This window comes from Gymnoscopelus braueri (assembly GCF_963280865.1).
Source record: "Gymnoscopelus braueri genome assembly, chromosome: 12".
Lineage (NCBI taxonomy): Eukaryota > Metazoa > Chordata > Actinopteri > Myctophiformes > Myctophidae > Gymnoscopelus > Gymnoscopelus braueri.
This window is the reverse complement of record NC_137614.1, coordinates 24,890,167-24,906,368: the sequence shown is the minus strand read 5'-3', so window position 1 is coordinate 24,906,368 and position 16,202 is coordinate 24,890,167. Positions and strand designations below refer to the sequence as shown.

General features: G+C 38.2%; 2 protein-coding genes across 2 annotated transcripts; one reads left to right on the top strand and one right to left on the bottom strand.

The window, feature by feature from the left end:
• The first annotated feature begins 2,342 nt into the window (after positions 1–2,342).
• On the top strand, positions 2,343–8,647 carry nemp1 (nuclear envelope integral membrane protein 1). The gene is made up of 9 exons (XM_080445661.1): positions 2,343–2,458; positions 4,208–4,341; positions 4,496–4,715; positions 4,812–4,884; positions 5,011–5,104; positions 5,230–5,344; positions 6,539–6,764; positions 7,072–7,248; positions 7,949–8,647. Exons 1-9 carry the CDS (start codon positions 2,350–2,352, stop codon positions 8,109–8,111), a joined length of 1,311 nt encoding a protein of 436 aa, XP_080301787.1. The 5' UTR covers positions 2,343–2,349; the 3' UTR covers positions 8,112–8,647.
• Positions 8,648–10,308: 1,661 nt separating this feature from the next.
• ormdl2 (ORMDL sphingolipid biosynthesis regulator 2) lies at positions 10,309–16,202 on the bottom strand. The gene is made up of 4 exons (XM_080445662.1): positions 16,163–16,202; positions 13,906–14,080; positions 12,904–13,055; positions 10,309–11,676 (listed from the first exon to the last, which is right to left on the bottom strand). Exons 2-4 carry the CDS (start codon positions 14,077–14,079, stop codon positions 11,541–11,543), a joined length of 462 nt encoding a protein of 153 aa, XP_080301788.1. The 5' UTR covers position 14,080; positions 16,163–16,202; the 3' UTR covers positions 10,309–11,540.

Here is a 16,202-nt window from a genome sequence, read left to right as displayed (position 1 = left end):
GTGCAAACCTATATTTGTCAAATCAATTGTACTATTATCTGGTCTGTTAATCCCCCTATATCTTAAGGTTACCCCGACCCATTTATAAGTATTGTTTTATTGGGGTGGGGTATATGTGGGGTTGTATGACTTTATACTTGAAAATCCTTTAAATAAAGGAAAAAAGAAGAAGAAGAGCAATTGTTATATACTGTATAAACATACAGATTGGATAAAATTACATATTATGTGATTAAATAACAATTTTATAATCCATGAATTTGGACATCAATGACTGCCACTTAAACCTGTAATGATTTTTATTTATATCTTGATAACAGCAACAATTTAGTCAAATTAGAGGATCTGACCTGATGTATTTGAGGTTGTTTTTACAGCCATGGTACATGATCATAAAAAGATTTTTTTGTGTGTGAAAAGGCCCCTTTATACTGTACATGTTCAATTGACACACACACACACACACGCACGCACGCACGCACGCGCGCGCGCGCACACACACACACACACACACACACACACACACACACACACACACACACACACACACACACACACACACACACACACACACACACACACACACAGACAGACAGACAGACAGACAGACAGACAGACAGACAGACAGACAGACAGACAGACAGACAGACAGAGACACACACACACACACACACACACACACACACACACACACACACACACACACACACACATATCATTAAGTGAAAAATGGCCAGCTTCATATAAGAGCAATACATTTTTATTTCCAAATTTACTATGTCAACTGTGTTCAGAGGAGGTGCCTGCATACTTTCTTGGATATTACTGTGGGAAGGAAGTGGGCAAAATCCTTGAGATAATCTAAATGTAATCTGAAGGACTGCCATATCACAACCATATCAAAGAATAAACAACTCACTAAGTGTATTTAACATTGAACTAAATGAAATTGGTGTTTAAAGAAAGAGAAACCTTTACATATGGCAGCTTATCTTTATGCCTAGGCAGCATAGCCTATTCGTGCTTTTAGAAATAATCGGCAAATCGATTGATTGATTGAATACTTTATTATCTGTTTGAAAAAAAAATGCACAGTTCAATACAAGGTCTGCTAAGAGGATTTTAAACCCAAGAAAGCCTGTGGCTTGTTTCCATTGGGGTCCTTCACCCCAATGGCCCCAAGACAAAAGAAAGCCCAGTTTCTGATTAAGCTATTGATAATAAAGGTCCATTCATGTCCTAACCATTGACTGTATAAACCTTACACAACCTTCTGTCACATCACATGAACCCGTGGTCCGAGCCCCGCTATGGCACAAACACACCACTAGGGGGAACTCAAGCCCCACGAAACAGGCTACCGTATATGTCAAGCCTGTTTTAGCCGAAAGGGTGGATCTACAAGCTCTCAATGGAGTTTGTAAATCCGTTATTTTTGGCAGGCGACACTGACGTACGACGAATTGGACCACAAAGGAAATACGTTTTTTTTTTTTTTTTTTTTTACTGTGACGACGTTGGATGGATTATTTTGAAGAATGCCTTGCAGCCTCCTAGTCTTTCACTTAATATTGTGTATTTATTTCTAGGCGTGTTATTTTATGTGAAAAGCATGTATACCATGTACTGTTCTTGTAATTATGACGTTTAAACAAATCAAATGAAGTAGTAAACAATCTGGTAGTAAAACGTAGTAAACACGTTGTGATCTTGAACGTTCACCAACGGTGACGACGCCCTCATCTAAAAGACAAGTGATTGGTTGGATGTCCTGTCAGTCAGTCTCGAAGAGAAGGAAATACGCAGCAAAATACACGGGAAGGGATCAGCGTTGCCATGTTCGCTCATTATAAGCGACTTTGGACTTATTGTTCTGTAAAGTTGCTTGTAAATATTGGTTGGTTGCGGGTTGCAGTTTTTTGGGCTTGTTTAACGTGTAGTTGTTTATTTGGGCTCGTTTCCTATGTTGTTTTAACTTATTTAAACCAGTGGTTCTCAAATATTTTCATGATCAATGACCCCCAAATTAATATGTGAGTGACGGTGAGGGACCCCCCAGGCCCCATACAAGATGTGTGTTGTTTAAAATGTTTCCAAAATATTTCAAGATTACCATTTTCTTTTTCAAGATTATTTTCCCTTTCTTTTTTTGGGGAAAACAGTAGATCAGATCTACTGTTTTCCCCAAAAAAAGAAAGGGAAAATAATCTAGATCTACTAGATCTACAAGCTCACATGGATGTGACGCGTTGTTGTGAGCTTGTCGCTTCTTTTGGGCTTGTTTTCATAGACCCGGTTGCTTATTTCTGTCGCAAAACCTGGCAACCCTCTGAGAGATTCGATTCCATCATGGCGGGATGCATGAAACAGATTAGCATCGTGACGGTTGAAAACATAAAGTTCATAGTTTTGCTGTTGTTGCTTTTCTGTTTGCCCCAGAAATCGTGCCAAACAGCAGGTAAGGAGGTCCAACAACGTACTAACATTACAAAGACTTTAACCGGATACATTTAATGTAACTTATTCACCTTTCACATGGCATGAAAGCAGCTAACGTTAAAAAGCCCTGCTGTTTTGAAAATGTAAAACAATTCTCTCTGTGAGCTTCATGGAAACATTTTCTGCAGTATTTTACAGACCTGGATAGTTTTGTGAAATATAACTTCTTCACTAGGTTGAGAAGAGGCCGTACGTTAACCACTAGCCTCAAGTTACTAGATAGTCCACTTGCCAGAATGTGAACCCGGACATGTTGAGTACAGCAAGGTTTTATGTTAGAAATGTTGAGTATGCGTCCCTATCTAGTAACTTGAGGCTAGTGGTTAACGTACGGGTATGAACAGATCTAAGTATATAAGTATATTTACTCAAGTACTGTACTTAAGTATAATTTTGAGGTATTTGTTTTACTTTACTAGAGTATTTCTAAATTTCAGTGCTTTTACTTCTACTCCACTACATCTCAGAGGCAAATATTATACTTTTACTCCACTACAATTATTAGAAAACTTAAAGGTAGGGTAAGTGATTTTCTTTGGTTAAAATAAGTGTTAAATAGCTCTATATTCTGATAGTACTCATTGCTATAGAGTGTTGTTTGTTCAGTAAAAGGAGTCTCCCTGTCTCTCCAGCTCTTTATAAAACAGAAAATGCATTTTTGTTTCGGTTTCATTTCCAATTTTATCCAATCAGGATAGAGAACTCAATCAGGATACAGATTAAACAAGTGAAATTGGAAGTGATGACACTAAGAAATGAGCAGGCAAAATTGGAACTGGAACACTATAAAAATGAAGCTTAAAAATGGGTACTTTCTCCTGATTGGCTGAGATTTTGACACCTACCGGAAAATGTATTTTCTGTTTATTAAAGAGCTGGAGAGACAGGGAGACTCCTGTTACTGAACAAACACGATAGCAATGATTACTATCAGAACATAGTGCTTTAGCCTTTTAACAAAATACTTTTTGTTTTAACCCAAAAATATCACTTACCCTACCTTTAAGTTACTACTTACTTTGTAGATTTTGATTATTATTACAAAACATACATTAACCACTTCAGGCCTATTTCGGCCGTTTGAAAATAGCAGATCTACAAGCTCACAATGCATCGTAGATCTGCTATTTTCAAAAGATTTTATTACATTTTATACATATGAAAACATGGGACATTCTGCAAGTACTTTGATGCAAGTACTTTAAGTATATTTTGATACCAATAGTTTTGTACTTTTACTTAAGTATAGTTTGACTTTTTAGTTGTAACAAGAGTATCTCTACATTGCAGTATTGAAACTTTTACTTAGTAACAAATTTGACTACTTTTTCCACCACTGTCGTTATGTTATGAGCATTGAACTTTGTCATTTGTCAATCAACTGTGTGTGGCTGTGCAGCCATGATCCTTTCTAGTGTTTGTGTTGGGGAGCGCTCGTTTTAAATACAAGTCTTGCATAATTATGTGCAACAGCAGGAGGTTGAGTGAGGTTAATGTATTTTATTTAGCAGTAAAACAATGTCCCAGAGTAAGGTTGTTATTACTGAATAAAATTATAGTTTATATAATAAACAGCTGCAGAAGGTGCTTTTCCATCTCGCACCTGCTCTAAAACGGAAACATAAGTGAACTGTTATGACAGTAAATAAACTTTTTTAGTGAATTTAGTTGGCATCTTGATACAAATATGCTAACTGATTTGTTACAGGTTCCAAGCCTGTAATTAATATCCAACATGACCAGAAGCTTGAAAGTCCAGTGTTTAACTACACAGGGGCTAACCACTTCTGCTACATCAATTCCATTGTACCTGGCTGGAAACAAACTTGGACAAGGATTCAGGTATGTTATTGTTTGGGCTGTAGTTTACTGTACATCCAGCGTTGCTTTATAACAACTCACCCATATAGCCATATTCAATTGTTTTCACTTGGGGTTAACGCTACCATGTGTGAAATACTCATCAGGCCTGATGATGCTCAAACATTTCTGTCAGGTTGGAGTGTGGAGTTCAAAAGAGCTCAAGGTGACAGTTGCTGAAGATGAGGAGAAGCTTCAAGAACTGGAAAGCTTTGGTTTTTGGAGTGTGGTACAATGGTTCTTGCATGAGCGTTCCAATGAAACCACCATCAACGTCAGCTTATTCAGCAAGAAGAAATGCTTTAAGGTTGAACCTGTGGATGGAAAAACGCTGTACACAGTGAAGCCCATCCGCAGTAAGTGTAGGAAAACATAAAAACAATATTTTCTTAGATTCCGATATTGACAGATATATTTCTGATAATGTATTTTTTTTTTGTGTTCTATTACAGAGTTTGATATCTTTTTGTTTGCGGTATTCCTTGCTGGGGTGTTCTTGTTTGTGTTTGCAGACACACTCAGCAGGTAACTTTTGCATTTTCAAAAGTCTATTATGTAATGGTTGGACCAGTATCTAATATTGTGGTTGGATGATGTATTTTCAATTACCTCTACAGTATTTTATTGATTGCTTTTGTTTCCTCTGAAAAGGAGTCAGCTATTTTACTACTCTACCGGCATGAGCACTGGGTTGATTGCCTCCCTCATCATTCTCATCTTCATCATGTCGCGCTTTTTGCCAAAGGTAAGACCAGAGTAGACCATTGCTCATTCATTTCCCTACACCTGTTGTGTCTGTCTGTTTTTGCAAGTGGAAATAACGTTACCTTGGTGTCGTGTTTAATTGTTTCATATCTCATCCTCGCACAGAAAAGCCCTTTCTATGTGCTAGTAGTTGGAGGGTGGTCATTCTCACTTTACGTCATCCAGCTTGTCTGCCGGAACCTAAATGTGATTCTGAGAGAACACTGGCACCTGGTTCTCGGTACGTACTATTTATGAAAAGAACACTCATGGCTCAGGTAGTGGCTTAAAGGAATAGTTCACCCAAAAAATTACTTATTTTCTATCAATTACACACCACATGAAGCATTGAATTCATGGTTTTTCTTTCATTTTTCTAGTAAATTTTTCAGTGAAGAATGCAGTTGGAAATAACAAGATGTTTCTACTTTGTATTATCTTCATCTCTATCCATCACTAAACAGAACAACAGTTTGTTCTTCCCTCTGGTAGTTGGCATAGATGTTTTGTGTGCCAATGTTCCCGTGGGGAAATGTTTTGTTGTTACACTGACAGATCTGTGGATTCTTTGTTTCTATCGCGTTCCTAAGCCAATAATTTGATGACTGGGTGTATTTCCGGTAGGAGACTCAAAGAGTGTGTGTGTGTCCTACCGGATACATTAGCATATTTCCGCCGGTAATCAAATTATTGGCTTAGGAATGCGACAAAAACAAAAAAATCTCCTTGAATTCAATGCTTCATGGGGTGTGTAATTGATAGAAAATACGTAATTTTTGGGGTGAACTACCCCTTTAAAGGGATATTTCACTTTCAAACATGTTTGGTGTCATTTTAACGTCTACTCTGGCTTTTGTGAGCACCCAGACAGTTTTAAAGTTGCTTGTATTTAGGTATTTGATATTCATTTTATCAGACATGCCCCCTTCCTATATAAACCCATTGTAACTTCAAATGCCATTTTTAACCATGTCAGTTTAATTGAAAACACACGTCCTTGATTCTGGTGACTGATATTGTCCTTCTAATGTGTGAGGGAGTCGTGTTTTTTCAATAAAATGTTTTTACTTTATCTAATCTTATTTGGAAAATGAAAAATGTAATTGAAAAATCACAGCCCCTCCCCTATTAGGACAATATCAGTCACCAGAACCAAGGACGGTGTTTTCGATGAATCAATTATGGTTAAAACGGAGTTTGAAGTTTGTATAGGGGCCGTTAAAATGATCCCAAACATGTTTGAAAGTGAAATATCCAAGCCAAATAACAGACAGACTGCCAAGTGCTTGTAGCATGTAACCCTCCCTAGGCCAACAGTGGGTTTGGCAGCAACAGGGACCACAGGACATATGGAGGGGGGATTGGCAACGACTGAATTGGGGAGAAAATAAAAAGTTGTAAAAAAAAAAGAAATCTCTCTTTCTGTGTTCCTCAGGTTATACAACAGTGGTGGGGTTCATCAGTTTTGCTGTTTGTTACCGCTATGGTCCCCTAGAGGACAAGAGAAGCATTAACATCCTCTCCTGGACCCTGCAGCTGTTTGGCCTCATGTTGATCTACGCAGGGATTCAGATTCAACCTGTGGCATTTGCCATCATCCTGGCAGCTTTATGCTCCAAGACTTTGGAGTACCCAGTATCATTGGCGCTGTCTGCATGGCGGTACATATTTAAATAATCGGCAGAAACAGTAGGAGTTTTCTTGTAATTAAAAAGCTGGCAAATATTGGCTGGCAAAGTGTATTCAATAATTGTAACTACCTCATCCATTTATTAAAAATATGTCTACATTTTTAAAAGTCGGGTTCATTCATTCTCAGGAGCAGGAACATTTGTTTCTAGTTTTGGAAAGACTTGACAACATTAACATTTTGAACTATTGCAGCTCCTATAAAGATTATCAGAGCATGCTTTTGGGTTTGAGTTTTCATAACACAGACTCAAACTGAGCTATAGGTCTGTTGTGCAGGAAAATCAAACCATCTCTGCGCTGGAAGCCAGAACCACGTCGACTGCTTACTGAAGAGGAGTATCAGAGACAGGGCGAGGAGGAGACACGGCGAGCTATGGAGGAGTTAAGAAAGTACTGTGCCAGCCCAAACTTCAGCCCCTGGAAGACAGTGTCCAGGATTCAGTCTCCCAAAAGGTGGGGAAATGGCATTGACGATAAAGAATAAGTTAAGTTGGCTTGATGTGCACTCCGTCATTGGAAAAAAAAAAGAAGCGACTATGAAATATTACTTGATAATATTGAGTTGTCTCTTTTGGGAACGTTTTCAGCGGTGCACATGTTGCTGTTTGCTAAACGCAACTACATGGCACAGCCCTGACCGGATGCCATCATGCCTGCTTCAATTAGACTACCTGCCTACCTCATATTTTACTTAATATTGGACAACAGATTACTCGCAGGTTTTCTGACTTAGTATTCACTGATTCACCATAGCTGAACAATGGCCCTTCCCCTGAGCCAAGCATTTCAGTCCAAGATGTAACTGACAAATAAAATCTTGAATTATGTATTAGATACATTCCCTGCTTTCTACAATAATAAGTTACATCTCAAGCAAGCAGTGTTTCTGCAACTATTATAACACTAAGTGTCCTTGGGTAATATTAACCCGGTGCGACTAGGGCTAAATTTCAGTTTCAATTTAGTTCTGCCCAATTCATGCTCCGAAAATAGCTCTCCTAGCTTGTATATCGGCTATTTTTGAAGTGCAAAACTGTCATACAACAAAGTATAAATCAGGCTTTATGCGTTAATCAAAAATGTGCCTTTGTATCGCCATTTTGAAATGTTTTATGCTCAATATTATTCCTAATGATGTTGCTGTGATGCCCAGGTTTGCAGATTTTGTGGAGGGCTCACTGCACTTGTTGCCAAATGAGTTGTCTGACCATGCACAGGAGTATGGTTTTGGAGGAGCCTGTTTTGAGGATGAGCTATTTTCAACTGATGAAGATGAGGAGGACGAAATTAAGCCTTTCATGAACTCTACGGGATAATGCACAAAACCAAAAACTGAATGGGTGAAATATAACCCATATGAAAAGTGGTTGGAGAAAGACGTTGAATGGCTTTGCAGATGTCATACAAATGCTCTTGACTGAACTTGAGCAGTTACTTTTGAGGCAAAAATAACCCACTTTTGATCGTCTTAGTTCAGAAGTGTTTTCTTTTAGAGTGTGTTACACTCCATGATGGCCATTGGTAGTACCACACAATACAGATTATCCATACTGCATGTGGTTTTTTTGTACACAAAAGCAAGCCACATATGGCACCCTTTTTTGTGTTTTGTTTCTATACATAGATGAACGGTTGTACATTTTGGCGTGTTGTTGGAGACTGTTACGTTTTATAATGGAAGTCTACTGTCTTAATTGATAGTAAATGTTTTTGATTAAAGATTGTACTTTTAAAAAGTATGTAATTTTCATCCGGTTCCCATGTAAATGGCATGTGAGTGAAATACGCATTCAAATATATATATTTTTAAATCTCTCACAAAGGACACCAATAAACATGAAAATATTTTGTACACATTTTTGCTCCCACTTCTCTAAAACTGCAGCATTATATAGGATAGCATTATATATATATATATTTTAACAAAATGCACACCTATCTACGTATCTAGACTGAATATTACATTTTATGATTGAAAATTACCACACAAGGTGTGTGTTTCTGGTTAGTTCAGAAGTTCATGTTTATTCCTGAATACTTTAAAGAAAAATAGTCAGAAGCTGCAACTAAATTATTTTTGGTGTAACTGAATTAGCCTTTATCAGAATTAAGGATGGAAATACAATTATATTTGTACAATTTTTTTTGAATATTAGCTAAGAAGCATTGAATCTGTTTTGTACATTGAAAGTGGATTGGGAGGGGGGCTAATGTTAAAACCGCACAGCGCCACGTGAATAAGCAGATACAGTAAGTAGGCAGGTCATACATCAATACATTGTTCTCCAGACAAACGCAGAGAGCTGACTAACAGCACAGTTTAAGCACAGCTGTTTCTCATGCTTAGCTTTTGAATGCATCTGGGTATTCGGGACATATCTCAGTACAGTGTATGTCAGGGTTGTATGAAAATAGCTAGTCTACAAGCTCACAATGTGTCGCAGACGCGATGGTTGTGAGCTTATAGATATGCTATTTTTGGCACGTGACTGTCATACAACGGAGCATAAATTAAGCATAAGCAGCTTCATGAATAGTATCTTTTGTATTCTGTCTGAGTCAGTTATCTGGAATGTGAAAAGGGAAAGGACAGTTTACTTTAAAAAGTCCAGTCTTATTGTGTACATTTTCTATAATTTGGTGCACTGTTTGTCCTGTAAATTATATTGGATTCCAAGAAATCTCAGGGAACCTATGAAAAACTACAAATATATGAGCGCTTTCTCTGGCAATTTGCACGCTTCTGGAGACATAATTTACAATCTCAATGCAATATGAAGACTTGGTGGATTAAATTGTTCTGTCTATATGTTAAATTTTAAATCTGTTTTAAGTTTAAACTTTACTGGCAGACCCCATAACTTTGTGTCATTCTCCTAATTGCAATGACATCAATACCATGTATCAGTCAGTTCATACAGCAGTGAGGTGGAGGTTTTTCTTCCAGCAGAAAATGTGCAAACAGAACTGGGGGAAACTAAAAGATTACCTTATTTTCTATTCAAGCTAGGTGTTGTAGTGGAGAAATAGGCCTGTGTTGCAGAAAATTATTCATGATGAAAAGCATAAAAAGTAGTTAAGAGTACATATACTTTGCTATTAGCTTCCTCCAAGATCACGGTGCCCTAGTAGTGTAATAACTCATGTCTCTTGTGTACGATCAATCTCCTGCTATAGACATCTTCTCTCCCTTCGTGGCCGTCTTCCCAGAAGTGAAACCATTTGTTTGTTAATCATGCTTAGAACATTTAATTACGTAATTAAGCAGAGTAAGAGTAAGCAAAGTATCTGTACTTAAACTACTTTTTATGCTTTTCATAGTGAATCATAATTTTCTGCAACACAGAGGCCTATTTCTCCACTACAGTGTCATCGGATATTCAGCTGACTTGCATTATTCTTCAATTATTAAATTTCTTCACACTGACATCTAGTTTAGAAAATTGCAGTCTGATCCCCTATGCATTCAGTATTAATGTTTTGTCAACACTATTCGACAGTAGGCAAAAAAAAGAAAAATGCAAATATTTGTAATTCATACATGGTGGAAGTGAGTCCTTATCTATTTCATATCATGTTTCACACAGCTGAGAGAATAAATCTCCCTAGGTACATGGATTGGCATGTAGGACACCATAGTCAAATTAACATGTTCCTGTATTTCCTGTGCTTTTCCCCCCAAACATGCATCACAGACTGGGACACCACACTGCAATGCAAACGTGACCAAAAACATGGAAGGGTGGAATCCCTTGCATAGTTGAACATATCACAAACACTGAGATAGCCCCCCACTGAGGCGTCATGTAAAGTGCCTGGAGTTCCCCACGGCTCAGAACCTGGACCACATAGTTAGAATGCTTTCATGGTCCCCTTGCAAACTGCCACTGAAAACATTTTTGACCAAAGGTGTTGACTGACCATCCAACTAATCAGCATGAAACTTGAGGTTGTGTGAGAAATCCTGTCAATTGAGTAGATAATGATGCACATTGCTAAACCCTTTCCTAACGTTCATACTACATGGAAAGACCAGGATTAGATTTTGGATCATTTTGTTTAACAGAAAAAGACATTAGGGAGCTTGCAATATTTAATGCTGTCATGGATACATGTTGAATGTAAATCTTCCAGTTATTACAATATTACTATATTGACAAGAACATGGAAGGAAATGATGACTTGCAGGTCTCAGAGGTACTAGTCTAGTACACTGCTGTTTGCTGTAATCTCAGATTCTTATGTACTGGCACAAAACCAAAACTCACAATTTTTAAAATCTTGCAGTAAATTCAGATGGCAGCCGAAATTATACATCTGAGACAAGGGAATGTTGATATTTTCAAAGGCATAAAATAATCTATAAAACATCTGTTTTAAGACATGTAGTTTACACTTTTTTCCAAGAAAGCAACACATACTGTACAGTCTCATCAGAAAGAAGCCTCGTCCAGTGTCTGACCACTTACAAAACATACATCAGGAATGTCCATAAGAGAAAAATGAAGTAAAAAATAATTCAGTAACCTACATAATCATAAACATTGAGTTCAGTGCATTTTGGTTAATTTGCTTCAAGCCACGAATGGTAGCATGAACTGTTACCTTCATATACCGTACATACTCCTCCCTCATACAGTCTGTACAGTTGAGACATGAAATTGCCTCTCTTCTTCTCGACCACTAAACCCGAGTTGTGTAGGTCACTGAAGCCTAAAGCTGAATTCTAGTCTTATTCCATTGTGTCAGTATTTGTTGATCCCAAAGATCCGTACTCCATGGAACTGGGGCAACTTTGGGAGGACGACAGTGAGGAGGGAGCTTGTGTTGATTAGGAAGTGAGTGGCATCATATTTTGTGTAGAAACTGGCAAGAATATACCTGGAGGAGAGTGAGAGTTAGTGAGAGTGAGAGTGAGTTATGTAGATATATTTGGAGGACAAAAAAAAGTATAAAGCACTCCATAACTACTAGGCCATTGAAATATACAATCAAAAGTGAAAATATTGGTACAATTGGTTGTATATTTCATAATACAAACTGAGCATATAAATACTCAAGAAAAAGTATTAGCTAGATAGGATAATATAAAGGAGAGACGGGAAACTGAGGGCAGACAGAGGAAAAGGATATGCAACATTGAACCAGAGGGAATGTTGTGATTATGTGGTTGATGCACAATCCAGTCACCTTCCTGCATGCCCCAGAGTCAAATTTTTAATTACTGGAGTTTTCTACCCTGCATGATTCCATGCAGTTGATTGAGTAATCAAGCAAGCGTGACAGCTTCAGTAAAAAAAATAACACCAACCTTAACCTTTGACCACCAAATTTCCCTATTATGACGCAATATCTCTCATCACAACTCAATATCTGACATAAATGGTGCCACCATAAAGTATGTGCCATTAAATGGCAACAGCAAATGTTTTACTTGTAACTTATTGTTCTATTGTGAGGCTGTTAAAATCTAACATAAAACTTTCCAATGCATTCTGTGGCAAAAACCGGTGATGGAAAAAAAATCCACTAGCCTAAGTAAACTCCATTGCCACAAGTCATTTAATGACTTGTGGCAATGACAGTACTGTTAAGAGTGCTTTCAACACAGAATGCATTGTATGTCAGATGTCTGTCAGATTTTCACATCCTCACATCTGGTCAAATAATAACAAAGGCCTTGAATGCACTAATCCCCCGAAGCTAATTCCCTGTTAGACCACTATAGGAGGCTATAATCTACTGTACTAATTATCGGTTAACCATAAATTTCGATAAGAGGTAAGGATTGTGAGCATGTGACTGCCACAGGGCTTATACTGTTGGTAAACATTGAGTCAGTAAGGTATACATTTCCCTCAGTTGTATACAGTACAGTATACATTTCCCTGTTGTAAAGTACCACAAATAACACTGACAGACCCTTCAATGCAAAGCCTTGCATTTACAAAACTAGATGAATTGCACAGGGGACAATGGCAACAAATAGGGGAGGAGAAAACACTGAAAAAGAAGACCAATTGTTCCATGTCAAGATACTTTCACTTTTGACTCTATGCTTCATTGAACACTATGGATTTCACTGTGGACTGCAGCATGCAAACTTACAGCACGATGGGTGAGATAGTGAGGAATTTGCGAGAGGATGTGAATTGGATGCCATAGTCCATTTGTTCCCAGTGTGTCAGCAGACGAGCTTTGCCTTGGTCTGGTGTCTCAAAAGGAGTACCTTTAACCGTGTGTAAAAACAAGTACATCACCTGTAAAGAACCCACAGATATGCATACTGTTAGCCATTAATACCAGAAATGTATCCACAAGTTTCCCAAGGAGCTTACTGGGGAAAAGGGGGTGTGTCAATTATTAAGCTTGTTTGAATTAGAGCCTTCTATTAGAGAGTTGCGCCAATGAGGGGTCAGAAACAGCATCGGTCACGTGGTTCATGTAGCTGGAAATAGTGACAAGGAGCCGTCGACTTCAATGCATTCCATGAACTTCCGGTTTAGGGATTTGTCACTATTCGCCAATGTATGTGTATGTAGAAGACCTGGCCCGAAGAAGTGAACGGAGTTGGCCTAACTCTCTAATAGAAGGCTCTGGTTTGAATTGAAGAAAAGTAGTGTCAATTATGGGCATCCCTTCCTGTTGTCAGTCGTTAATTTGAGGGATCAAGTCAACAATAATGGGAGAACACAACCTGACAGAAATTAAATAGGATCATATTAGTCTGCAGGACTTACTCTACAAGATCTCCCCCACACAGCTGATTCAAATGAATGACCAATGCTTATTATCAAGCGCCCAAGTCACTTAACAAGTACCATTTAATCTCCATGCAGAGATTCAGGTCTCATAGCAGCAACAGCAGCCAGTAAGAATGGAACACAGGACAGGAGCTAGGCTACAGCTAAGAGCTAGTGTCAAGAAGAGCCATTGATCATTCATTTGAATCAGCTGTGTGCGGGGAGATCTTGTTGGGAAGTAGGCAGACTAATATGACCCTTTCTGATATCTGACCTTGTACCACAGTGAGATATCACTTCAACCAGAATACCATCTCTAGTAGTCTTTTAAACAATAATTGAGTGCTTTACAGCAACTTTAACTGACCAGGTTATGGATGACGTTAGTGAGGGTCCAAACAATTGGTACAGTGAAGAATGGTATGCTGAGGAGGACTATGTGCAAAACGACGGTCAGCAGCAGGTATGTCAGCCATATGCCTCTGCTGTTCATCACTCTCGTGTTGGGGTTCACCTCGCTGTGAGCTACGCCCACATTCATCCTGAGAAAAAGAAATGAAGCAATGCAAATCTTAAGTTTGTGATGGTCAATATTAAAGCTCCAGTCCATCTTGATTTGAGAACTTTAGAAAACGTTGCAGCTAGATGTAGTACCTGACCATGTTTCTTTCCCTAGGGCCTAAGGATATTGAGGTTTAGTTTTCTTAGGCATAGGCCTATGTGTTAAAAATAGGAAATTTCTTCAAATCAATATGTTTTCTTGTACAAAGGGTCAAACGACAGCAGTCTAACACTACAGTCACATATTGAAGTGTTGTGGGGTGGGGTGAAAGACATAAGTCATGATTAGAGGGCATATGGGAGTTTTCTTTTGTGGTATCCATGGCAATTAGCGGTGATTAGAATTTAACATCTGTTTAGCCGCAAGCAACTTAGATGCTATGAATGCTATCTGCATCAAGTTGCAATACCCTCCATTGACAGCCCATTCATGAAACAAAAAAGTCCTATCTGATTGTATTAAACGACGAATAAACTCTCCAATATTACACCTGTACGTAAGGATAGCTTGGGTTATGCTCTTTGTCTCTGTCAAGTCTCATGTCATAAAAATCCACCGTAGACATGTTATGAGCAACTTTCTGTCAATAAATTCTGTGCAGTGGTTATTTTTCTGTGTTCGAGTTTGGAAGCGCTTGTTGTAAATCACTCTCAACAGTCCTGCATACCACCTGTTTCGAAATTGCACATTATGCAGGAGGCAGCAGGACTTTGTTATTGAAAGCGAGCGCTTCCAAACTCTAACAGGACTTTTCTGTTTCGTGAATGGGCTGTCAATGGAGGCTATTGCAACTTTTAGAGAGTCAGTCATCTTGACAGTTCTGTCAACTTGGGATATCTGTTTTAGGCCAACAATAATTTATATAATGCCAGCCCAGGGGGACAGCTGTTTTCATTTGTTTGTAGTATTGTGTTAATTTCCATAATGATAAATGTCGCAGCAAGAAAATGGTAAAATGTTCCAAAAATACATAGAAAGACAATAAAATGGCATATGACATGATACAAGGCATTTATGAACATCATCTCAAAACAACAGGAAGGAGGAAACGCACAACAATACAATATGACATAATATGACCTAATCCAAACAGTCATTATGATATAGGAACTTGTTTTATGTAAGCTTTCATGTTAGGGAAGTAAGGATGCATTGCATCATGCAACAGTTGCTCTTTGGTATTAAGATACAAGGCATTTATGAACCGATGTCACTTCAAAACAAACAGGAAAACACACAACAATATGACAACATGAACCTAATCCAAACAGTCATCATGATTAGGAAGTACGAACTTGGTTCATGTGTGTTTTCACGGAAAGGGAAGTAATGATGTAAGAACATTAAGTCATACTTGGCAACAGTGGCTCTTTGGTGTCACTAAAAAAGTAACGGGAACATGGATTTTTACAGTAGTATTACTCGACTAACTTCTCCTTTTAAACATTATGGGCATAAAGTATGGAGTCAAGACACCACCCAGCTGGAATACCGTGGGTGTGAAAACGTGCGCAACAGCTCCCAAAACCTCCCCATATCCAGTGTTGCCATGTCGGCTTATTATAAGCGACTTTGGCCTTTTTCTGTAAAGTTGCTTGTAAAAATTGGTGGTTGCGTTGTTGGGCTTGTTTCTAAAGTGTATTTGCTTATTTAGGCTTGCTTCCGAAAAAATAGGGAGCATTTGTGGTGTTGGAATGATTCAAAAAATATTCCAAATATATAATAGTTTTTGAAAATAGCAGATCAGATCTACATCGGCAATTTTCAAAAAGCCGATGCATATAGGTTTGAAGCGCATATGTGGCTTCTTTTGGGCTTGTTTTCCTAGACCTGATTGCTTGTTTCTCTCACAAAATATGGCAACACTGCCCACATCACTATTCTGTTTCATCAATCCACGTCAGTAGAAAGAAACTACGTCTTTTCACTTATTTATGACACGTTAAAGAGGAGGTTTAGATACACTGAACTCTGTGAATCAACGGAGCCGTTTTCGTTTTACTCGAACAATCAAGTTTAAACACTTTAGATCCAACTTTTCCATTTCTAAAGAGAGACTCACCTTCCTGTTTATGCTGCTGACCAGGAAATCCCTGTGTTGT